At 35.0% G+C, this 26,597-nt stretch overlaps 1 protein-coding gene across 1 annotated transcript in view; it reads left to right on the plus strand.

Annotated features, from left to right (window-relative positions):
* LOC129290673 (BEACH domain-containing protein C2) overlaps positions 1–24,593 on the plus strand; it is a 62,260-nt gene extending 37,667 nt beyond the window's left edge. The window contains 22 exon segments of the mRNA XM_054927533.1: positions 789–934; positions 5,119–5,188; positions 5,319–5,402; positions 5,611–5,667; positions 5,757–5,825; positions 5,923–6,009; positions 6,101–6,217; positions 15,660–15,687; positions 15,690–15,808; positions 16,648–16,732; positions 16,830–16,950; positions 17,124–17,220; positions 18,972–19,085; positions 20,569–20,596; positions 20,709–20,870; positions 20,873–20,905; positions 20,908–21,048; positions 22,332–22,637; positions 22,640–23,100; positions 23,536–23,560; positions 23,563–23,657; positions 24,296–24,593. Coding sequence (XP_054783508.1) covers positions 789–934; positions 5,119–5,188; positions 5,319–5,402; positions 5,611–5,667; positions 5,757–5,825; positions 5,923–6,009; positions 6,101–6,217; positions 15,660–15,687; positions 15,690–15,808; positions 16,648–16,732; positions 16,830–16,950; positions 17,124–17,220; positions 18,972–19,085; positions 20,569–20,596; positions 20,709–20,870; positions 20,873–20,905; positions 20,908–21,048; positions 22,332–22,637; positions 22,640–23,100; positions 23,536–23,560; positions 23,563–23,657; positions 24,296–24,373 — 2,523 coding nt within the window. The 3' untranslated portion in view covers positions 24,374–24,593.
* Positions 24,594–26,597: the final 2,004 nt, after the last annotated feature.

The raw sequence follows: 26,597 nt of genomic DNA on the forward strand, positions 1-26,597 counted from the left end.
TACTTGAATTTTCCTCTCCCATCATGTGACAAGTGGAGTGATAAGCAATAAAGCTAACATGGATTTCACATGGAAGATTTGCTAAACATGATTGTCATTTTTGTGCTTCAAGATGAAGGAACCCAATTACCAATTTGTTGGTTCATTTTTTTTTTAATCTCTTTTTTGGGTGAATTTTGATTCATTGAAGAAATTGTCATGAAGTTTTGCTAAAATTTTGGTTATGAAAAATATGTTTAGCTCAGGTCTTATTTAATTGATGTTAAATTGAGAAGTAATCACGAATATACGAAATGTTCGAATGTGGTTTTGATGTCTGCTGCCTTGGAACATCTCCGCTAAAGTAGTTTTAAAAGATTTGGTAACAAGAGGGGAATTCAAAGTTTTGGAGCAATGTATGTTCAGCTTTCTTTCATTTAGCAATTTTTAATTTAGGGCATCTTCTGTAATTGTGTCAAAATGGATTTTACTTTTGTTCTACGAGCACTTTTTGTCTTCCAACTTTGTTGATGTGTTCTTTTCCCACGTTTTTTGTAACTTCTGCTTGCCTGGAAACAAAATTATGTGGATTCTTTTATAGAGAATTACTACGTGGCAAATTTCTGTGGAATATTTGAAGCGTAAAATTACTAACATTCTTATTTTTTTAGGGGTACTATTTGCACTAATATTCTTATTCATGAAATTTCAACAAACTTTTATTTTGAGGGAAAGATGTTAAATATTTTGAATGTCTTCGCCCAGCTATGCTATATGTAGTAATGCAGGGTGCCCTTCTCCTGTTGAAGGTAACCACTAGAAGGATAAATTTTATAGTTGATAACAGTGAGAGCAGCACACCAAAGGAAGGGTTAGACCCCAGTTTTGAGGAAGGGGACCAAGAAAAGGACCGCAGCTGGTTAATGTCATCTCTTCATCAAATTTATAGCCGGAGGTGAGCCTCTCTCTCTCTAAATTAAGAAGTATTTAAGAATTTTTTCCTTGTTTTTGTATTTCCTTGCATTCAAGTCTGAGTAAATTAACTTACGTAATATCTGTCCAAGAGGAAATAGTTTTAATCAGCACAAGAGTTGGGAAATATTTTGCAGTCCTAAAATCTTCTGGAGCTTTAGATCCTCTAATATGAATAAAGAAGAGCAAGGGAGAGACAGTGAAATAGAGAATAGAGAAGAATCATATTTCATAGATTCAAAACTTCCTCTTTCTCATGACTCCATTGCTCAAAACTTATTGCAACTAACTCAAATGCTTCAATTTATACTTGAAGACCAACGGATGAAATCACAAATTGACTAAAATATCTCGATTTTTTGATATAGAAAGAACAACTTAACCCCATCCCTTGAGATGATCTGCATCATAAGTTTATAACCTTCCCCCTCAAGAACACCCTTTTCCCAATAGCTGATACTGCTTAGCATAAGCTGGAAATTTTCTCTGATAGTCAAACCAAATCATCCATATTGCATCCTCAATTGGACTCCATTGCTACTGAAATAGGACCTCAGTAATGGCATGATAACCTGCAACGTATTGCCCATTGTTAAAGAGCGTCATTCTCCTTATTAGAGATGGAAAGTGTTGACATTCAATTAGGGTTTTTTTTTTAAAACTGACCACAGTTTTTATTTTATTTTATTTTTTTATTTTTTGTTTCATTGCTATTATTTCTATACAATTATTTTTTTTATTTTTTTTAGGAGAGAATCATTAGATATTTAATCTAAACAGATGTTATTGATTTACCCTAGATTTTTTTGGCTAAGGAGGCAGGCTTGTTGTCTCTGCTTATAAACTCACCTATAAGCAATAATATTCATCATCAGACTGAAAATCATTAAGGGTTCAGCCAATTTCTTCACCTATCATCTTGGCAGGCAGCCCAATCATCAGATAACCTATAGAGTGTCAAATTTCGACTAGGTTTGATGAGAATTCCCAATCTCAATGTGACTTTGAGATATTGTGGCATTTTCTTAACTCCTTGTCAGTGCTCTTCAATTGGTTGACTAAATTGGCTTTGTTTATTAATTGCAAAATTGATGTCTAAACTTGTGTGCCTAAGATACTAAAGGCATCCAACAGGACTGTAGCACCTTAGAGGTACACTCGTTCTTAGCATTTTTCTAGGGCCATCAGAGTTGGAGCAGAAGCTGAATTGCTTGTACTAAATTTATTTAGTAGATTCTCTACATACCTATGATGACAAGCAGATAAACCCAGAATCATCTCTGAACCAATATCCCAAAATTTTGCTAGTTTCTTATCTAGTGAGTTGATTGGAGTCTACTCTCTTCATTTTCTGTCTTTGTATTTTGTATTGTTTTCCATTTCTTCACTTTCTGCTTCAATTGAACCTTTTGCACTATTGTAGCTTAGTGTTACGGGGCAGGAGTACTTGAACCTTTCTTTAATCCGTGTTTTTGTTGCTGTATATATGTATGTTGGGTGTTATAGGGGTGTTGAGTTGGATCTTGTAACCTTAGTATTTCTTCAGTGGAATAGTTAAAAATACTCAATATCCACGATTGGTTTAGCTTGAGTAAGAGCAAGATGAAATACATGCTTTGGCAAGTTTGAGATGATTTGGATGTAAAAATTACAAATCAGACCAAACCACTAGTGACAATATTCGGGATTGATACTATAAAATGATAGTGAAATTGATGGAGTTGTTACACATGCTACAAGCTGGTGGTTGAAATGGATGAAGGCATCAATATTATTTGTGATCACAAAGTTTCTACTAAGTTTAAAGGGAAGTTTTATCAAATTGCTGCAAGAGTAGCAATATTATGTGGTAGTGAATGTTGGATATTAAAAAGTTAACAAGATAGGGTAGCATAAAAGATAAGATTTGTAATGACTATATAAGAGGACAAGTTATCTCAGCACTTATCAAGGAGAAAATGGTGGAGATTTTTTTAAGTTGATTTAGTCTTTATAAAGAAGGCTGACAAAGGCTCTAGTGAGGTGGGTAAAGGACACTTAAGGAAGTTATCAATTGAGATTTTTTGGCGAATTGTAGTAGTGTTGTACGATTCATATAGCTAATTCCATTTAGTAGGATAAGGGTTGTTGTTATTGCGTTGTTGTTGTTATATTGTTCCAAGTTTTAGTTAGAGAACTTCATTGGTTCCTAACCAATTCCATCTACAAGCTTTTTCAGTTTTGTATTCAAATCTACTTGAGGCCCTGTTTGGTATCCAGGAATTGAGAGTAAGGAAATTGAATCAGACATGGAATCTTGATCTTTGCTTCTTTGGTATGACACATTTAAGATTCTTAAGAATCCTTAATTTGACAAAATCCTTGGAATCAGATTCCTTCGTTTCCCCTAAAGAATCCAATTCTTTTCCATGGTCCCCTATTTTGCCCTCTCCAACCAATTTGACATCGAGCTTCAACCTTTGTTGTCACCATTGACCTTCAACCTCCAGCCTTTAACGAACCATCACCTGCAACAACACAAAAAGCTTCTCCAGGTTCAATCATGTTATTTGTTGTAGTTTTGGTTCAATTTCTTTTGTTCTGTTGCTATCTCGAGATCTTTTAGGTTCAAGTTTTTCCTTTTTTGTTCCAGCAAAAACTTGAGCACAACATCCATGGCAGTGATAGTCTTCCACCAACCAGCTGTTTCGCTTAACTCTGCTGGCTTCTCCTTTTCTGAGATCCCTCAGAACCTTATGGTGACACTTGGCTCCACCTTTTCTGAGACCCTTACCTCCCTTATCTGTTCCAGACATTGTTGATGTTCTCTGGTTTCTGAATCATGGACTTCAGACAATTAAATCTGAAGAGTGCGTTATCGGTTTTGGCTTGAAATTTTACCCTGAAGTCAATGATTAAAGGATTTTTGTGCAGAGGGGCATGGTGCTGGGTCTTCACTGATTTGTCTTCAACTGTGGAAGGAGATATTTTTTATCTGGGTTATTTTAGTCATTTAATATATAAATATGCATACTAAATAATAAATAATACACGGATTCCATGTGAATATCAAATATACTTTTATAACTCAATTTTATTCCATTTCCTATTTTGATTTTGATCTCAATTTCGTCAGAAACTCTTTCATCATACCAAACAAGGCCTGAGTTTCTTCAAGTTTGCTATTAAGTATCCCTATTTCTTTTGATTGGAGTTTACTTATTTGGAAAATTAGACTACGCATCTTCCTCTTCACTGCTACCATTCTTAAAATTTACTACCAACAATCATCTTCAGCTTCTCTATTTCTTTTTCTTCCATATGCAATTATTATAAATCCACATATGCAACTAGGGTAGTTTTCTTTTAGTTGTGGTGGTGATGGTACAGGTAGTTGTTGAAAAGACAATGGTGCATGAGGGTGTAATTTTGATGACAAGGTAATTTGACAACGGTAAAGAAAAATAATATCTGCTGTTAAAAAAATTATAAAATGTTACTTATCATGGCTTATCCCTTTCCTCTTGATGGAGAACGTTGTATGGTCAAGTGCTAACTATAAGCTTATAAAATTCTGTGTCAACCAAATGTATTTTATGCTTGGACTATATTCGGTTATTTTGACCTATCCAGCCATATGATGCACAGAATGGAGCATCTGAGGTCTTATTGGTAAGATATCAATATAATGGAATCCCTTTGCCCTTTCTATCTTCTACTTTAGGCAGGAGAGTCTAGTCCATCAATTCTCCTAATTTGTAATCTTTTTTATTTTCATCAAGTTACTTGCTAGGGACATTTTTGTTCCTTGGAAATCCATCTGGAAGCTTGATGCTCCTTTAAAGTTGAAGTTGTTTGTTTGGACGTCAGCACAGAGTAGATTTGATAATGATGAAATCTTGTAAAATTGCAAATAAATTTGGTTGGTGGGAAACGCTTGATTTTCAGGGGTTCCTCCTTGCTTTTATTTTGTGGCATGTCTCTGATATCTCTGCTTCTCTGTCTAGTTCTCTTTACTTATTAGTTTTCTTATTCAGGAGGATATCTTATCCTCTTCTCATGCATTTTATGAACCATCTGGAAATTTCTTCTATAAAACAATAGAATATATTTTTTCGTGCTTAAAAGTTGAATTATCTTCTTTTGAAGATTTAGTCCAGTCGATTTGAGTGTTGATTTCTGCTGCAGATATCTCCTTAGAAGAAGTGCTTTGGAGCTCTTTATGGTTGATCGATCAAACTTTTTCTTTGACTTTGGGGTACTGATTAGATGTGCTTCTTATTTAGTACTCTCAATTGCCATATTATTCTGATTATTTTACTGATAATTCAGCATTGGTACTTGATAATCCTATGTTTTACCTGTCTCTTTCCTCTTTTCCTCTTCAGAGTATTGAGGGCCGAAGAAATGCATATCGAGCAATTGTCCAAGCACGTCCTCCACATTTAAACAACATATATTTGGCAACGCAGGTTGATTCCTTTCAATGACTATATTATTCCCTTTCATTGCCCCTTTTTTCCCTCTCATTCTGTCTTGTCTTATGATAAGTATTTATGTAAATAAATTTTAGTAAATAAATTTCAGTTCCATTTTCATGTTCTCTGCAGTTTAATCTTTGATAAAGGATTGATCTTTTTGGTCCAAGAATATAAAAAACCAACCTTTTTGTTTTTGCAGAGACCTGAACAACTTTTAAAAAGAACTCAACTTATGGAGCGCTGGGCTAGGTGGGAGGTATGAAGCATGCCTTAATTCATTAAATATGCTTTGTTTCTTGGTTTGCATCCTCAGAAGTATATGAAATTCATGTTTTCCTTGTGCAGATCAGCAATTTTGAATATTTAATGCAGCTCAATACATTGGCTGGGCGTAGTTATAATGATATCACTCAGGTTGATCTTCATTTTTAATGCATTACTTTGTATTCTTAATCTCTTGCACCTATCTTTATTCCCTTAATAATGTATCACTGCAATGTATACCTGGCAGTATCCAGTTTTCCCCTGGGTTCTTTCTGATTACAGTTCAAAGAGCTTGGATCTTTCTAATCCTTCTTGTTACCGAGATCTGTCAAAGGTTCTTTTCCTGAATGTTCCCTCAAGCAGTTAATGTTTTTCTTATTTTGTATTCTTTTTATTTGCTACCAAAGCATTTGATTTTGTTGCAGCCTGTTGGTGCACTGAACTCTGATCGACTTAAAAAATTTCAAGAGAGATACGCTAACTTTGATGATCCAATCATTCCCAAATTCCATTATGGATCACACTATTCGAGTGCAGGAACGGTGGGTCTTCCCTTCATTTTCCTGCATTTTTGACCATTTTTATCATTGTAGATTGTTCATATTGCAGTGTGCTCTGTATGTATCTGCTATTGCATTTTCGTTGTTGGAAGTTGGATCTTGGGCTAGTTTGTTTACTCTGTGACATCACTGTTAATAATGCACTCCTGGTCAAGTTGTTTTAGTTTAATTTTGAATCTGATGGAAACCAAAGTAGTATATGATTCTCAAGTTATACATTGTGTGGCATGGGATGCTTTTTGGTATATTTAAGTGGGTATTGTCTCACTTCAATTGCTCACTTTTGAGATTGGTTCCTATCCTCTTTTGGCCCATGAATCAGTATCAGAGGTAGTAACCAGCAATTTCGAAGAAGTGCTAACTGTGGAGGGTTGATCAGGGACGGTACTACATATATTCATTAAGGGGCAACCGTTTCCCAAGACCATATATGTATATATAAGCAATTGTCCTCACCCCCTAAGGTTTTTTACTTCGCTTTCTCATGTTGTCTACATAGCAGCAGCCAGGCACACACTGCAGACGAAATTAATTGAAAAAAAATAATTTCAAAACATCTTTTTATTATTTTGGAAGACATATTATCTTCTCCCCATAACTAAGTAATTTAATATTGTTTTATATGTATTATACGTATAATACCTTTTTAACAAATTTGAATTTTCCTATAATATTTATCTATTCTCATTAATATTTTAAAGTCTTAAATATATATATTCTTAGAAGCATACTTCAAATACTTATAGCATACACTACTCTTATTGTCACTCTTTAATAAAATCTATTTCTTTCCTATTTCTTTAATTATACTTTCTACCTCTCGAAAAATTTCAGCTTTATTATAATAAGTAAAAAATAAAATTGTTTGCTGCATATCTCATTGCATATGTTTTAATGATTAAAAATTTATTACATAAATTATAGAAGAATTCTATTCAATTGATAAATATTGAATTAGATGATTCAACAATTAATAATATTTTAAGACCTAAATTTTTTATATTGAGATATTATTGTAGTCTCTTATTCTTGCTATAAAGTATCTTAACTTCAAAATTTTGATGAGTTTTGTAACTATTCTTATCTAGCAAATACTTAAAATAATTTTAATAATTATCAATTTTCACTCTTTCCCCCTAAACTTTTTGTACTGGTTCTGTCCTTGATTTGATCTGCAAGGAAGCTAAGTGTTATTGTATTTCTCAAGAGACGGGCATGCTGAATGAATTGGTCAAATGGAAGTACGTTGAATCGTTCTTTGACCCTTCTTTGACCCTTTGCGGGGAGAGGCTGGTGGAAGTTGGAGTAAGCAATTCAGTGACGCATACAAAGAAGGGAATAATTTTGCTCATTGACATATAGTTAGAAGTAGGGTTTTGGATTAGTTGTGTTGTATGGTCCTCCTTTGCATATGTAGGAATTTTTGGAAAAGGATAGTGTGGGAATAGGGAGGTTGCAATTAGTTTCTTCTAGATAATTTCCTGGGTTGTTGACCTTGAAAACACTTATGATCGAGTACTAAGACAAGTGCTATGGAGAGCCCCAAAATATAAAGGTTTTTGTATTGCATATATAGGCATGCATAAGGGGGTAACAACTAGTGTGAGAGCAGCTAGAGGTGAGACAAAGGAAATTCTTATCAAGATTGGTTTACATCACAGATCATCTATAAAGTCCCATTGATACACCACGGGCTTTACTTACAAGCACCACAACACAAATACTTAATTTATTTTGAAGATGTGGGATTCCGACTTTAAGTTAAAAACACTCAAATATATGATTACTGCTCAACAAAGGAACTTAAGAAACCATAGTCACTATACCCTTGAAATAGGGATTAAAACAATTATGTTTCCCAAAATGTGCCATTTGCTGCGGCATGTGGTATAGAGCCACGAGTTCCAGCTTTGTGTCATGCGCCATGACGCATGTATTAGATTTTGTTGTCATTACAGCAATTAACATGAACTTTGATAGACTCTGTTTTGCTGGAAAAACCTATAAGAGGAGATTCAGAAAAATACAAGAAAAGGGAAAGCATCTTTCTAAGGGGCAGAATGTTGACCTTGCTCTCCTTACTCTTTAGGAGAAAGCTAGTCAAACCTAGTATTGACTCATAGTGGTTTTAGGTCTGCTTTAGCAGAACTTGGTGTGGGAGACTATGCACTTTGCTTTTGGGTTATAGTAGCCGTTAGTTTCATTTGGGGGAGAGTAGTCATTACTTTTGGGTTTTGTTCAAGGGAGAGACTGGCTCTCAAAAACCAGAGGGCATGCTTAGATAGCATTGCATGTGTTTGGGTTCCATAGTAGTGTTGTGAGTTCCGGCTGTAACTTGAGAATAGGGTTTGTTTGAATCGATGAAGTGTCTTTTGTAACATTGATTCAGCCTTTTGGGATTATTATTATCAAACCCCAGTATTTCTCCTGATTTGTTGGTCATTAATCTCTATTATCTCTGCATATTTATCTGTTTAGCAGTAGAGTTCCATCAAACTTCCAATGTGCATCATCTTCACACACGATCTCCGATTAGAGTGATTTAAGTGCTCACACAAAACTCGTAAGACAAGTTACCTAATGAGACAAGTTCGGGAATGATCTGACGGTGCAACCTCAATTTGGACACTCGGGTGTAAAAGTCATTTTTTTACAAAACCAAGCACCCTCAGTGTTCAAATTTAACACCTTGCCTCATTAGATCATTTTGAGCCTTGAACCAAGTTCAAAAGGACTAAATACACTTGATTAGCATATTATATCACATATCACATGTCATACACACAATTTGAACTTTCAACGCTACCTTTCACACATGTGGGCTTACATGAGGAAACATGTACACTAAGCTTTATCACAACACTATCATTTATACACAAGAACACTTGTTCTATCATCTATACTTGACTTACACAAATAGGGCTAAGTTTCACCATTTAGTCAAAATTCACAAGCCACATGATTCATACACACTTAGATAATATCACAAAACACATACACACTAGTGGAACAAGTTGAATGCTTAACATTCACAAATCTTGCTCATTAGCTAACACCTCTCTTTGCATAGGTACCTATATTTTAGGCACCACAAGTTAGGATAATATCACTTTGCACATATTATGAGCCAAGATTTCACAAAATAACACATTTACACAATTGATTGTAATGGCATTTAAGCCGTCCACATATTCACATTTATGCACGCTTACACAAATGGCAAAGATGCACACAAAACAGTACAAGCAAGTCACCAAAACAAAGTATACATGTATGCATCTTAGTTGGCAACTCAAACACTTTATATACAAATGTACATTCATTTATTAAAGAGTAGCATTACAATTGTAGTAACGTAGCTACTCTTCTCATGTTTCCTTTCTTGGCCTCTTAGAGGTCTCAGCCTGTGTAACATGAAGTAATAGAGTGAGATATAGGTCCTAGTAAATTGAATAAAGTCAAGCACCGATTAACGGATAAAATTATACACAGGAGATAGATTAGTATCATTTTCGCAATAATTCAAGCATAGGTAAGATATAATGCACAGATCAAATGAATGAGCTTGTTTCACTGGAATCCACCAAATTCCAGATCTCTTGACTGAACCTATAAGCTATACATAGAACCTTTTTGGTTAGTCTAAGCTCACCTTAGTGGGGGAAATAGGGCCAATATCTCTTAACCACCTTTGGACTATGGATTCTCCCTAACCAATCAGTAGGGTGTCAAATAAATACTCTTCTACCAATCACTCACATAGTGACAAGGAGTAACCCAACCATGCTTGTTAGCTGTGGTTCACAGGGCATTGGCGTCACATGCGTTAGGATCATGGTTTACACAACTCCATAAGGTGAACTCCTACCTTTAATCACATATGAATGCTCATGCACTCCTGAGTTCTGCTAGTGGATTATAATCAACACTTTGGACCATGACTTCTTACCCTTACACAAAATAGGGCCACAAGCCTTTATTTTAGACTAGGGCATTATTTTCTCATGCATACACATGTGGAATTTGAGTAAAAATATTTCTTATCGATACAAAATATTGAAATACAACTAGGTTTTTATACACTGGGATGAGAAAATAATAATAATTACTAATAACTACTAATAAAGACTAATAAAGCCTAAGAATATTTACAATAAATGTCTAATATTCTCACACTCCTCCTCAAGCGGATCATAGATGCTAATTATGTCCAACTTGCTTGTGCAATTCTTAAATGCAGGTCCAAGTAACCTTTTAGTCAAACATCAGCAGCTTGCAACTTTGTAAGCAAATATGTGATGAAATGTCAGTCAATCTCAACATATTTAGACCTGTCATGTTTTATTGGATTTAAGGCCATGCTTATGGCAGCCTTATTATCACAGTAGAGCTTAATAGTGAGCATGCTCCAACCTGTATCTCATTCAAGACTCGTTTAAGCCATAACTCCTTAGTAATTCCTTAAGCTAAAGCTCTTAATTCCAATTTAGCATTGCTTTTGGAAACAACTATTTGCTTCTGGCTTCTCCATGTCACTAATTTTCCCCACACAAATGAATAGTAGCCGGAGGTTGATCTTTGATCTTTATAAGTTCCACTCTAACTTGTGTCGGTGTAAACTTCAATGGACCTTTACTCATGTTTTCTAAAGAACGAACCTCTACCAGGAGTACCTTTTAGAGGTCTCAAGATTCTGTACGCTGCCTTCATATGACTCTTCATTAGACAACTCATATATTGACTGGCTATACTAACAGCAAAGGCTGTAGTTGGCCTCATATAAGAGAGATTTATTAGTTTTCTAATGAGCTTTTGATATCTCTCTTTGTTAGTTGCTTCTTCCTTATCTTTGACTTCCTCTTGTTCTTCACCTTCCTTATTTACCTTAAGCTTCTTCTTTAATTTCTTGACCTCAATGGGGGTTTCAATATGTCTACAGCCCAACGTACTTGTCTTCATCAGGAGATCAAGTATATATTTTCTCTTAGAAACATAGATTCCTCTTCTTCACTTGGCAACTTCCATCCCAAGAAAGTGTTTTAGCGTCCGTAGATCCTTGACTTCAAATTCCTTTCTAAGGGCAGCCTTCACTCTCTCTATCTCCTCAAAGTGATCTTCGATGAGTATTATGTCATCAACATAGACAATAACGACACATTTCTTGCTTCCCTTGACTTTAACAAACACTATATGATTGGATAACTGACTTCCAGTACTTCAATATTTGATGCCCTGGCACAACAGATCTTCCTCCTCTCGTGCGTTTTCTCTCCCTTCTCCTTCTGATTGTCACGAGTTGGCATGTTTGACTTGTCTAAATTTTGTGCCATGCGTTACAGCGCATACAATACATGTCGTAGCATGTGGCACAATGAGTAGAATCTCGCTGCTACTCGCACACATTACTTTGAACATTTGTTTCTATTCATTCAATACCCCAACCAGTCAAAACACTAATTTATCATCAAAACCACAATTAATCCATTAATCACTAATTCACCCCTAATTAGCAATTAGTTTCCCAGAAGTTTAGAGAAGAGGTTAATGCTACACTTGTGTTATGGAGATGGACTTTTGAATCAAAGGGTTTTCTCCCGAATAAAAGTAAGATTCAATATATGTATTGCATCTTTCATAAAAAGGCAAGTTACAAAAGATTTGGAGGTAAAAATTGGAGATTAGACCATACCATAGCCATCAAAGTTCAAGTACTTGGGATCAGTAATACAAAATGATGGGAAAATTGATGGGGATGTTACCTATAGGATACAAGTCTGGTTGTTAAAATGGAGAAAAGGCATTGGGATTTGTTTGTGATTGCAAGGTATTTGCCAAACAACAAGAAGCCTTATCCCACTAAATGGAGTAGGCTAAATGGATAGCATTACGTTACTATGTTCTATCAACAACCAGCTTTTTAGATAAACCATTCACCAAAAGGTCCCACTCAATAACTTCCTTAGCATTCTTCTTGGTCTTCGTCTGCCTTAAGACCCTCTAATCAACCCTCTCCATTAGCATCTCTAATGGCTTTCTTTTTACATGTTTAAATCACCTTAAGTGGTTTTCTACCATCTTCTCCTTGTTAGATGCCAGCCTAACTTTTCGTCATATATGGTTATATGAATCTTATCTTTTCTTGTATGACTATACATCCATCTTAATATCCTCATTTTTACTACCCTAACTTCATGCTCTTATTGTCCTTATACTGCCCAACTACCATATAGCAATAAGAACACTCAAAAGACATTGGTGAACAATATCTTTTTGTTAATGATACATATAAAAAGTTGGGAGAATGACAATTAAGGCCTGATAAAATGGCATTTTGACAATGGCATCCAACCACAACAATAGCAACAAGCCTTATACCAAGGGACTTTTCTAACAATGGTGTCCCAAAAAATGAGCAAATTGCATTGTAGTCCCAAGGGACTTTTCTAACAGTAAGCTTTACAGCTCAATCATTATGTTGCCCTTAATTTGAAAATAAAAAATGCCCACAAAATTTTCCCTTTGAATTACAAGTAGTTCATAAGGAATCACAACTTTGCTTATAATGAATAACAACTAGCACCTCATGATTGAGAACTGCCATCTGCAAAGTCAGCTTCAGTATTTAATTCTAAATGATTAACTTGCAGCTGAATGACCTGTAGATCATTGAGGAATGACAATTTTGATTATAATGAATAATAGCTAAAACCTTATGATTGACAACTACTATATATAGAGCTAGTTCAAGATAAGTCTGTTGAGTAATGTGGAGTTGAATGACAAGTAGATCATAAGAAATAACAACAATTTCATGGTTGACAACTACCATCTAATCAGCTTTAGGATTTCAAGTCTACCAGGTAACGTCAAGTTGAATGATGAGTATGTTATTTGGAATAACAATGTCAGTATAATGATAACAATTACAAGCTCAGGATTGACAAATATCATGCAGAAGGATTTTAAGTGTAATGAGTAACCTGAAACTGGATAACAAGCACATTATTAGGAATAATAACATCGTTTATAATAAATAACAACTAAAAGCTCAGGATTGACAACTACTATTCACAAAGTTAATTTCAATTTTCTAAAATTGAGTTAGATCGTATATTAATTTGATCCCACTACTTTGTAGTAGTTGTTTATTATAAGCGAAGTCAGGATTCCTAATAGTGTACCTGTCATTCAGCTCCAAGTTACTTGTCATTCCTAACTTTCTGGATAGAAGTTGTCAATCATGGAGTAGTTGATATTGATCATAAATTAAGTTGTTATTCCTTATGAGGTACTTGTCATTCATCTCCATGTCACTTAATAGACTTCAAATCCTATAGATGGCTTTGTGATAGCAGTTGTCAATCATGTGCTTTTAGTTGTCATTCATTATAATCGAAGTTGTTATTCCTTATGAGCTACTTGTCATTTAGCTCCAAGTTACAAGTTACTCAGTAGACTTGAAACTTGAAGCTGACTTTGTAGATAGTGGTTGTCAATCATGAGGTTTGGTTGATATTTATTATAAGAGAAGTTATGATTCTTTATGAACTAATTGTTTAGAGGGAGTGTTTTGTGGCCCTTTTTTATTTTCAAATCAAGGGCAATATGGTAATTGAACTACAAAACTTAATGTTAGAAAAGTCTGTTGGGACTGTAGTGCAATTTGCTCATTTTGTGGGACTCCATTGTCAAAACATCATTTTAGTGGGTCTTAAACGTCATTCTTCTTGAAAAGTTGGCTGTTGATAGAGCGAAATGCTGTCATGCAATATATGTGACTGAATTTACTTAGTAGGATGAGGCTTGCACTCAGTCCCATAGTGATAAGTACTATGGAATACTTTAGTTGTCTGGCTCTTATTAATGAAACAGCATTGCGCTTAGTGTATATGGTGATCTGGGCTGAGAAAAAATGAAAATGGAAAGGAAATTAAGCATCCTTGGATTTATGAGAGTCAGGTTCTCTCTCCTTCCTGTTTTGGCTTAATATAACACACCCTAGGCGGCTCACACTCTTTCCCCCAAATCATACACATACAGACAAAATTGTTGACTCCCTCCTAATTCCTATTCTGCCCTTCATCTACCACCTTAACACTGATATTTTCTTGGGCCTTCCTTAGTTTTTCCTTTATGCATTTATCATCAGTTTTGGCTCTTTCTTTTTCCTCTCACAGACGTATACCAAGAGAAGTGCTTTGGAAAGCGTTGGAAAAAAAGGGAGTACGGATTGCTTATATTAAAGCCATACAAGATATGTATGAGGGGGTAAAAACTAGTATAAGAACGCCTAGTGGTCAAACAAAGGATTTTCCTATAAAGATTGGACTACATCAGGGATCATCTCTGAGTCCTTATTTGTTCAACTTGATTTTAAATGTTTTGACGGAACATATTCAAGAGGAAATCCCGAAATGTATGCTCTTCGCGGATGATATAGTTCTTATAGCAGAGACAAGAGAAGAGGTTAATTGCAAACTTGAGTTATGGAGGAGGACATTGGAGTCGAAAGGTTTTCGTCTGAGTAGAAGTAAGACGGAATATTTATATTGTAAATTTGGTAAAGGACTATTCGAAAATAATTTGGAAGTGAAATTGGGAGATCAAATTATACCTCAAGTGGAAAAGTTTAGATATTTGGGAGCCATTATTCAAAATGATGGCGAAATCAGTGGAGATATTTCACATAGAATTCAAGCTGGGTGGTTTAATTGGAGAAAAGCTAAAGGAGTTATTTGTGACCGTAAGGTGCCTAATAAACTTAAAGGAAAGTTTTATCGTACTGCTATCAGACCGGCAATGTTATATAGTAGTGAATGTTGGGCTCTAACGGGACAGCAAGAGCATAAAGTTGGAGTAGCAGAGATGAGAATGTTACGATGGATGTGCGGACATACACGTAAAGATAAAATTCGAAATGAGCACATACGTGAAAAAGTGAGGGTGGCACCTATTGAGGAAAAAATGGTAGAAAATCGGTTGAGATGGTTTGGGCATGTACAAAGAAGACCAAGGGAGGCACCAGTGAGAAGAGTGGAACATATAACTTTGAGTCCGATTAAGAGAGGTAGAGGAAGGCCTAAGAGAACACTCTTGGAAGTTGTTGAACGTGATCTCTTAATTAATAATATTTCTAAAAGCTTAATAAATGATAGAGCACAATGGCGTCTTGCAATCCATGTAGCCGACCCACCTAGTGGGATAAAGGCTTGTTGTTGTTGTTGTTGTAGACATGGCCCAAATAGATGTTGGTTCATCATTTTCCCACCTCAACAGCTAACTTTTGTGAAAGGCTTCCCTACCATACTTGGGTACCCATCAAAGTTCTTTTTTTGCCCTTTCTTTATTTTTTTGGTGAACCTGACTGCTTTTAAATTTCTGGTTTTGGATTTTCTGATCAATAATATATATATATTTTTTGCAGGTCTTGTATTATCTTGTTCGAGTTGAACCATTACCACCCTTGCTATCCAACTGCAAGGAGGAAAATTTGATCATGCTGATAGGATGTTTTCTGACATTGGTGCTACCTGGAATGGAGTTCTTGAGGACATGAGTGATGTCAAAGAATTGGTATAAGTTTATTTATCGTTCACAAAAATTGATTGCTTGATCTACTTGTTTGTTAAAAGTAGGTGTTATCTTTTTTTTTTTTTTTGGTTGGTTGAATGGGGCCTTGGGAAAGCCTGTAAGGGGGAACTATTCAAGAATCCCTCATTTAATTTGAATAAGTTCTAACGTGGTCCTTATTGTATCAAAGCCTTTGGCATCTATTCAAGTTTTCACCTGACATATGGGGGACTTGTGTTTGTCCACATTGTTATCCTGAAGAGTCTTTGATGAGGACGCTCATTAGAGATTTTAGGCATTTGAATTGAATGTGCTTGATTCTGTCACCATTAAAACGCTTTGGCTTAAACTTCACCACAGGATAACCACACAAGATGCTGATACTTAATGGGGTTGAATCTGAGGATTTAACCTGTAACCACTTGGTAATATAGGTCAGGCATGTTTGTGATCTGCAGACCTAATATTAAGCCCATTATTTTTAAACCTAATTGTTGTTTCAATTTAGCATTATCATTTGTGATTTTTTTTTTTTTTCAGAATACTTAGGATATTATTTTCAATTAATCTTTTCTGATTCTTCTCCATGATTTTCAAGTAGATGAGCTACCTTAATTCTCCTTTTACGTATTGATGTACTGTTTCTTTTCTTCAATGAAAATTAGTTCTGGGAAATTTAATGGTACTATGTGGAGGACAATTCCTAATCAAAAACATAAATGAAGGCTTATGAAAGTTCTTCCGTAATGATATAATCTCAATCAGATTGCTTTCATATGAAATGCATATGTTGGTTAGTTTTAACCTGTATCTTAATCAGTTTGGTTTTCAATTTACAATAGGTTCCTGAGCTATTTTATCTCCCTGAGGCTCTCACAAATGGAAATTTAATTGATTTTGGCACTACACAATTGGGAGAAAAGCTTGGTATGCTCATTGAGATTTTGTGTTTGTTATTTGGGATGAGCTTCACTCACATGAAAGCATTGATTGATCTCCTTTTTATTTTCTCCTGTCATACTAGATGCTGTTAAACTTCCTGCCTGGGCTGAGAATCCTATTGATTTCATTCATAAGCATCAGATGGCTCTCGAGAGTGAGTATGCATCTGCTCATTTGCATGAGTGGATTGACCTTATCTTCGGGTAGGTTTTGACTATGTCTATGTGTGTATGCTTTCTTTTTTGTAATTTGCACATTTACGCTTGTGATGTCAATAATTGGATCTGAATTACTCTCTGTTTAGGTTTACATTTTTCTTGTGGGTTTCATTGATGATTTGCTGCTTGCATCTACATAAATGATTTGGACCTTGTAGGTACAAGCAACGAGGAAAAGAAGCTATTGCAGCAAATAATGTTTTCTTTTATATTACTTATGAAGGAGCAGTGGATATTGATAAAATTTCTGACCCAGTAAGTCTCCGTTGCTCATCAAATTTAATCAATTGCTATTTGAGAAATGATTTGCATGAATGATGCACTAGGCAATATAATATTCCAATGAATAATTTCTTAAAATTGAATAGATTGTGGGGACAGAAGTGTTGGCTTTTTGGACAATGAGCAGTGCAGTTGGGGAACCCAGCGTCCCTTTGTTTAGAATAGTGGTTTATGTGTTTATTTGAATGAATCATAAGGGTAGATGATAGAGACCTAATAAGGGGTATTCAGGTGGAACAGAAGAGATTGTGGAGTCCCATTATCAGTTTGCCTATGATACTGTTTATTCTTCCGGAATGAGATTGGGGTATTTTGTAAAATGCTTTACTGTTATGAGAATTCTTGAGGATGTTTCTGGTCTTAAGGTGAACTTGGCAAATGGTGGTGCTTGGAAAGGCATAAATGGCAATTCAGTACTCTTTCTTCTCGAGCTGCTTTAGTGGGGTGTAAAGTTCTTCATTAGCTCCTTGCCTGTTTTCTATAACCACTCATTGATATTTTTCCCCCCCTTGTTTACCCCCAAAGGAAGGTGTTATGTTAACCACGAACAGTTGACTTTTGTTTACCAACAATGGATGTCTTTTCTTCGGTTGAGCGACCAACATATTCTTCATTCTTTTTCAAGCTTCAACTTTGTTCTTAGACCCAATAACAACAACAACAACAACGACAACTCTCACTCCTTTACCTAAATTCTTCTTCTTCTTCCTCAATCAAAATAAGATTAAGCCAACCTAACCCATTCGACAAAAATCAGGTTAATTCAACCAGAATCAAGTCAATTAGGTTCATTCATACTTATTTAAAAAGAAAAATGAAAAGGGGAAAAAACTCCCAGAGATAATAGATTTGGATCAGGAATGAGTTTCTAGAAGTGATCAACAAAGACTATACAAGTGGAAGATTTAGCAAGAAATGCAGACCTGATTGAAATCCATGGAGAAAGAGGACCCCAAGGACTAGATTTAAAAAATGTGATGGTGAAGAACCAACATGATTGATGAAGATAGGTGGGCTCACCAGGAGAAACAACACGATCTGATGAAGAACAAGACAATGTGACCTATGGAGTGGGTGATGCTGAAGAGGACAGATGAGCAATGCTAGGGAAGGTGAAGATGGAGATGGTCTGGCTTTGGTGGAGACAGTCAATGGTAGAAGAGGTGAAAGGGAAAGAAGAAAAGGGAGGGATATCCAATTGACTTAATTTGGAGGGTAATTTGTATCATTTCAGATTGGATACTGAGGGCAAAAATGACATCTCATAACCAGAGGGTGATAATCACCATTCATCTGTCTCTGCCGTGAATTTTATTGCCAAAAAATGTGCAATTAGGATTGCTATGACAATGCCTTTTACCATGAAAAAGCCAACCAAACATACACTCTGGTAATGGGATCTGGATTAACACTACCATGGAGGCTAGGAAATGAACCCAACAAGCATAGTAGTTTCTATCAATTTATCGAAGGACAATCTCTTAGGATGATGATCTGTTAATCAAGTCAATCTTAATTGCTTAACCTATCGGGAATATTAACATGAATTTCTTTCCACTGACTGTAATGGTTAAGGAAGCATTGTGCATTATAGGATTCTATATGGAGTGCGTTTGTTAAAACATTGGCTTGAAACCAACTTCCTTGCTTTTGTCCTTGGCTGTAGCAAATCTGTTTTGCAAATCACAACTTGATATTTCTCTTTTGCACATGCCAATAAAAAGGTACAACAGCGTGCCACACAAGATCAGATTGCATATTTTGGACAGACACCGTCTCAACTTCTGACTGTTCCTCACCTGAAGAAGATGCCATTATCAGAAGTTCTGCATTTGCAGGTAATTTTCTACCCTGATTGGTTAGGTAACTTCATTGATAGTAGTGCAGTTTCATGATTATTATGCTTCGTTTGGCTTTGTTTTATGTGTACAGACTGCTGATTGGAGTTTGGTGTAGTACATATCAATAATATATCATATATTAGACTCATCAAGTTAATGCTGCATTGGAAATTCATGGTTAAAACCTGATTAGTTTGTTTTTTGACATGATAATAGTAGGAGCCAAAATGATACTTGAACTCTAAAATTTAATTTAATATTCCTTCCAGTCACATATAGGGCATCTAAGACAGTTTTGGATTGGTCTAAAGTATAGGGCCCCTATCTAAATGTCTGGAGAATTTATTATTTTATTCCACAAGTGCCCTTCATTAACTACATAGTCAAGTCTTCTCACCAAGAACAAGAGGGAGAGTGAGAATATATTTAAGTTAATTAATTAGGGCCATTTTTGGGAAAACATTTAATTTGAAACAAATTTAATGAATCTAACTATTTTTCTTAATCTTGGTGAGGTAATTATTGGTGACTTATTTGAAACTGGAGGGAGTATATTTTATGAAGGTAATGGACTTCAATTCTGGTAGATAAGAGGCAGACAATGTTGATGTTGACCAAGAGCTGAAGAATAGAATTCCATACATGAATAAAGATTGTTGGTATTCACAAAGGATATACAAATGAACTTATCTAAAGGATACAAGCAAAATGCCCATATGCGCATTCAACCATGCACCATTAAATATAGTGCTTCTTAGCCTAAAAGGAGGAACGCATAATATTTGACTGACAAGGTGGTTGGTTTTATGAAGCCTGCAAGTTAGGTCTATATGTGAGATGAATCACTTGATACTTTGAACTTTTAATCCAAAATTTTCATTATGCAATATTTCAAAATCTGAAACAACTAGCAGCTATATGAGGAAGCTTCTTTTTTCTTTACATGAAGCAATGCAATTTTCAATAGCCATAACCTGTGAGAAGACTGAGGAATGCCATTCATCTTTAAAATATCTCTCTCATATGGAAGTGCTTTTGGTCCTGGAGATTGTTCTGAAATTTGGAGCTGCAGGTTGTGAGGTCTCAATGATCTTTTGATCATTGAATTAAAGAGGTTCTGATACCACGCCCATTATCTTGACCTAGAAGCTTAGATTATTAAGAGAAAATCCATGGATGGTTTGATTCATGTCTATTTACGTTATAAATTTATTCCTCTTGCTTACAGTTAGTATTTATTCTATTCTTATGTGTTTTGATGATAGCTGCTGGGAGATAATGAGGTAGAATTCATTACCATTGAGCTTTCAGTATCTATAAAAATGATGGAAGGTTTTATTTCCGAAGTGAATAAGTTGTAAAGATTTTCTGATTCATGATCAGATCTTGGTTTGATGTCTTTTTACTTGACATTTTCATATTGTTGATTAGGACTATAAGTGGTCATAATCATAAAGCATGCAATTCTCTTTGTTATCAGACAATATTCCGCAATCCAAAAGATCTTGGTTTGATGTCTTTTTACTTGACATTTTCATATTGTTGATTAGGACTACAAGTGGTCATAATCATAAAGCATGCAATTCTCTTTGTTATCAGACAATATTCCGCAATCCAAAGAAGTCAAACCTTATGCTGTTCCCACCCCTGACCGCTGCAATGTACCTGCTGCTGCCATTCAAGCATCTTCAGACATGGTCGTGGTTGTTGATATGAATGCACCAGCAGCTTGTGTTGCACAACACAAGTGGCAGCCGAATACACCTGATGGTCAGGGTACTCCATCCTCTTCCAACATGGAAAAGCTACAGGCTCTGCTGGGGGACACTTATGCGCATGTTCAAAGGCCCTGCAGGATCTGATGAAGACTGGCATTTCCCCCAAGCACAAGCATTTGCTGTCTCTGGAATTAGAAGCACTGCCATTGTCTCTATTACTTGTGACAGAGAAATTATTACTGGTAAGTCTAGTGGAGCCCAAGAATATTCATATATGTTGCCTCTGGTATCTATTTTCTGAGAAAAGTCATTATTTTAGATGACTATGTACTGTAAAATTTATAACCGTTGGATTTGATTTATACTCATCACCATTGATTTATTGTCTGGTGAATTTGGGAATTAGTTGTTCAGTTAAATATTCCATCTCTCCTTCAAGTCATCTATACTGAGGAGTTGAACATGATAAGTTATTTGGACTTTCCCGTATATAGTCTTGTAACATTTGATCTTTCCTTGTTCATCCTCCTGTCATGATGTGATTCAACATGCAAGATGTTTTTGGTTTGTTAATATCTAAGATGACAGGTGCCATTCAAGATATTATTAGTGTCATAAGGTGACTCCATTTTGGGTGTTATCTAATATCAGAAAAACTATGGGATATCATATCTCACTTATCAAAGACTACCTTTACAAACATGGGCATCTTTAGATACCATGGTATACTATGATGTCCATGGTATTCTGGAACTTGGACCTGGGGAAAAACAAATGTGATATGGGAGGATCTAAGATTTTTATTCCAGTGCAGAGGTTTCCAAAAGTTTGGAAAAGGGGAATAACACTGTAATTACCTCACATGGCTCGTGAGGTGTGTGGGAGAAAGGACTATTAGGTAGATATATATTGAGGACTGATTTCAAATAAGGGTTTAAGGAAGAACATGAGTGTGGTGTGGGGGACTCTGGCCTCTCAAAAGGCTAGACCGTCCGCATTTTTCTGGTGTGTTTTTCATTGTAGCTTTTCTAATTAGACATACACTCTGGCGGAATGATTGTTCTACGAGTTATATTGAGTAGAACTCTATATTTGATTAAAACAAAATACTTCCACAGACATTGTCTAAGCTCAATAACACGGGTTCTCAGTTTATGACCATTGTCTAACCTTATCCCCAACAGATAACTTTGTCTCAAGTACCACCTCATGTTCAAGAATGATCAGATAAAATTGCCCATAAATTAGGTTTATATAGTTCTCCAACCGCATTAATTAGTATTAGCCCACTAATAAAAGGGAATGGGAAAACACTAGATCAAGCATTTCAGATATTGGTATGTTTTAAACCAATAAAGTATGATGGTTGCAGCATGTAAGACCTTATTTGGAAACAACTATCTTTTCTTAATATGTGATTAACACTTTTCTGATTTTGTGAAAAACCTTTGTACATTATTTAAGACATTTATTTTAATTTCTTTGTTATCTGACATTTATCCTGAATATTTTGGCTTCTTATTAGGTGGACATGCTGATAATAGCATTAAGCTGATATCCTCGGATGGAGCTAAAACCTTGGAAACAGCCTGTGCGCACAGTGCTCCTGTAACATGCCTTGGCCTTTCACTGGATAGCAAGTACCTGGTGACAGGATCCCGGGATACCACTGTAATACTATGGAGAATACATCGGGCACTTTTGTCTCGCTCAAGTGTGTCTGAACCTTCATCTGGGACAGGTACTCAGCCTTCGACAAGCAGTAATTCTTCATCAAACTTGTTGACAGAAAAGAATCGGAGGTGTCGTATTGAAGGTCCCATATATATACTTCGGGGCACCATAGTGAAATCCTCAGTTGTTGTGTCAGTTCAGATATAGGAATTGTTGTTTCATGTTCCCTTTCTTCGGATGTTCTGTTGCACTCTGTCAGAAGAGGACGTCTAATTAGAAGATTAGTTGGTGTGAAGGCTCATATTGTCCGCCTTTCCTCTGATGGTGTTGTTGTGACTTGGAACGAATCAGAGCATACTCTCAGCACCTTCACTCTTAATGGTGTTTTAATTGCTGAAACACAATTATCTTTCTCTAGCAGGATTAGTTGCATTGAAATTCCTGTTGATGGGAAGAGTGCCTTAATTGGAATTAATCCTCTAGAAAATGCTGGGGTCTATAATAATAGTTGGAATTTGAGCGATGATGATATTGATTCAGAATCAGGAAAAGCTCAAGAAAGCAATGGAATAAATGCTTCGTTGCCATCTATTTGCTTCCTGGATTTGCACACTCTGAAGGTAAAATATTAAGATGCATTAATTCAGATGTCAAAAGTAAACATCTTGATTTCTAATTCACACTACCCAGTTGCTTTATTTCGCATCAATTTCGAACTTGCGTTTATCCTAGAGTTCACACTAGAAATATTTTCTGCATATTCCTCGCTAAAGAAATTTTCTCAGGCAGAACTAACCCTCAATTCTTGCGTACTGCAGTTTCTTCCTTCCTTATATTTGTCTAGAACTAATCTTTATTTGTATCTTTCTCTTTGAATCAAGTGTGATAATTTTTATGTGGGCCATACATTGATTGTTAATTTCAGTATGACATAATAACCGTAAAATGAAACGACGAAATTTCATGGGCCGTCCTTTTCTGCAGGTCCCTTAATCTCAGTCCTGCCAGACTGTTTTACCTCGTTTCTAACCAATATGCCGTACTATTATTTGTAGGTATTTCATATATTAAAGCTGGGAAAAGACAGGATATCACAGCTCTAGCTTTAAACAAGGATAACACAAATCTTTTGGTCTCAACTTTGGATAAACAGTTGATAATCTTCACTGATCCAGCTGTAGGTGAAATCATTCTTTGACTTTGTCCTTTTTTTGTGTAGTTTGCAGTGCAAGGTGTCACGTTTTCTGCTCCATGTATTTTGTTTGAAGTAATAAACTTCCTTTATTTTCCTTCAAAATGCTTTAAAAAAAAAAATTCCTAAATAACATGGGATGTTCATTTCTCAACAACGGAACCTACCTTTAAAGTTCATATAACTACACCAACAGGGGGTTGAGTTTATTGAAAGAGACTAGTTCCTCACAACTTGAAAGAACAAATCCCCATTGAGAGAGATAGGTATCCACATTCAGTGCCTAACCGTGTTTTGAATAGGATTGCATCTAACGAGAATATTTGTGAGCAAGAAAAAAAGGTTCATAGAACTACCCCAAAGGGCACAGAATTAAACTCTGCAAAAATGCTTTTATCAGTTTAATATTTTTCTGTTAATCTTTAGAGTTTCACTTAATTTTCAATTTTTTCTCTATGGTCAAAGTTTGTTATTGGGTAATGACGTACTCATGGAAGTTGGATGACAGGGCCTAAAACTTTAAATTTGAGTTATAACCTCTAAAATATGATATCTCCAACATATTTTTTAACTGAAGCTTGCTACATGCCATGGCTTGTAACTGAGCTAGTTCTTGCTTGCAGTTAAGCTTGAAAGTAGTTGATCAAATGCTGAAGCTGGGTTGGGAAGGTGATGGACTTACACCCCTCATAAAGTCATAGATTTTAGGGCATACAGAAGTAAATTACAGATATTTTATAGATAACAATTGTTAGGAATCGTGGTTTAAGGTTTTTGAGCTCTTGTTTGTAAGCATTTTTGGTTCCATCCCAGTGGTTCAGGGATGTCTTGTAATATATGTACTATCAGAGACAAGCGTTAGCCTTTAGTGATAGGTAAATTAGTTGCAAGTATAGTTCTCTCATTGCTCTCCCACATGTGCTCAAATATTAGTGCATCACATTGATTGTTTTTCCCTCATTTTTTTTATTATATTGAATGAAAATATGATGCGTTTCTTTCTTTGTTTTTCTTCTTCTGGGGCAATGCAGCTTCATTTAGATTTGAGATTGATTATTTTTTCGACGGATTTTTTTTTCCTTTTTTTTTTCACCTATATTTTCATTATGTATTGTGATCAATGAAATTTCAACGGTTTTTTATATCTTATTTCGCTGGTTGTGTATAATCCGATTAGTCTCTGGTTAGAGACCACAATCAAGTCACATCAGTTTTCTAACAGACGGCTTCGCAACTTGGAAGTTGTCGGCTATTATCGTCATTGAGCGTATTATAGTTATAATCTCAAAAATAAATTGTCCCAAGAAAAGATATTGAACGTAACACGTCTTCACTAAATCTAGCATCATATTAAAACCAACGGGCTAAAGTGTTTTCTGCCAAATATTCAATCACTATTGCAAGCCTAAATCTAATTACACCATGTAACTGTGCTAGGTGAAAAACAGGAAGTAATTAAACGAAATCTGTTTATTATATATATATATATATATATATATTATTCAATTATCCAGTATTATGGAAAACATGAGAGTATTATCACTGTCATCTAGATTAATCTGAATTTTCAGTGTGAGACTGTTGTTACTAACAGTGGCTTCATGGTTTTTTTTTTTTTTTTTAAATGATTTGGCATATTTATTAAACGATATTTCATATCTTAGGATTCGAGCTCAAATGGAGAAGTTGATTTAATTTCCTCAACTAATTTTCTCAACTAGTTAAACGAAGTATTCCTGGGTTATTAATATGATTATCATCATTAGTTCTATTTACCTTCAACTGGAGAAAAAAAGAAGTCATGCTGCTAATCACACAATTAATTATACCAATTTACCCAGTACTATCCATTAGACATACAAATCTCAACTCAACCATCACATGCCAAGTGCATTCTCCGTGCTAGTCCAACTTATTGGAGTTGGACTAATCCCAACTAAGTCCAAATACAAAAAAAAAAAAAAAAACTCATATAACTAAGCTTAATCTTAATCTTAATATATTAAGCTTTTGAATTGAATATATGAATTGTTAGAAAATTTTTATTTTTTTTCATTTTTAATCCAATTTCAATTTTCACCTTAAAATTAATTATTTTTTTGGATAAACAAAATTAATTATTGTTATTATTAAGAAATATACAATATACCTTTTGAGACACTTCAAAAATATGAAAGACTCTAATTCTTTAAGGAAAACTGTGGGACTTAAAATTTAAAAATCAGTATTGAAATACGTTTTTAAGATTATTTTAAGGTGCTTTATCGATTACAAATGATAGAAATATCACAATAGAGATATTTTTGAACTTTAAGAATATTTCTATAATAGTAAACTCAAATATACATATAATCTGATAGTAAAAAATGTAGGAAGTCTTAAGAAATTTATATATTGTGTATAAAAAATATATTATGCTGGGTCGGCCTAATTAAACTCGAATATAAAAAATTACAATTTCTCTAAACATGACCTTCAAATTTGTTAGGCCAATCTAAATTATCGAGTTCTAGTTTTACTGGCTGTAGTTTTAAGTTATATAACATTTTCTTCATTAGCTCTGCTCATAACATGATAAGAATGGAAATCATTTCTGGGCTTAAATAGATGCAAAATATAGATCCGTGGATAAATAAACAAAAATGACTTCAGAACGTTACAAAACTTTGAGGGTAAGCCAGCAAGAACTTACAAAAGATAGAGAGACGTGGAGCAATTGAACATGTAAATTCTTAATCAAATTCACTAAGGTCACATTTGGCATATTATAGATTAGTTTTTTAATAAATTGAAATTTGAAAAAAGAATGATTAAGAGTGCCAGCTGCACTAATATTTCATTCTTCTAATAAATAGTGCAAGCTCCATCAGCTTTTTTTTTTTTTTTGGGTGTAAAATCATACCTAAAGTTCAACACATTTTAAAT

Source organism: Prosopis cineraria, unplaced genomic scaffold (genome assembly GCF_029017545.1).
Source record: "Prosopis cineraria cultivar Desert tree isolate PC_DT_omini unplaced genomic scaffold, ASM2901754v1 PC13, whole genome shotgun sequence".
Taxonomy (NCBI): Eukaryota; Viridiplantae; Streptophyta; class Magnoliopsida; order Fabales; family Fabaceae; genus Prosopis; species Prosopis cineraria.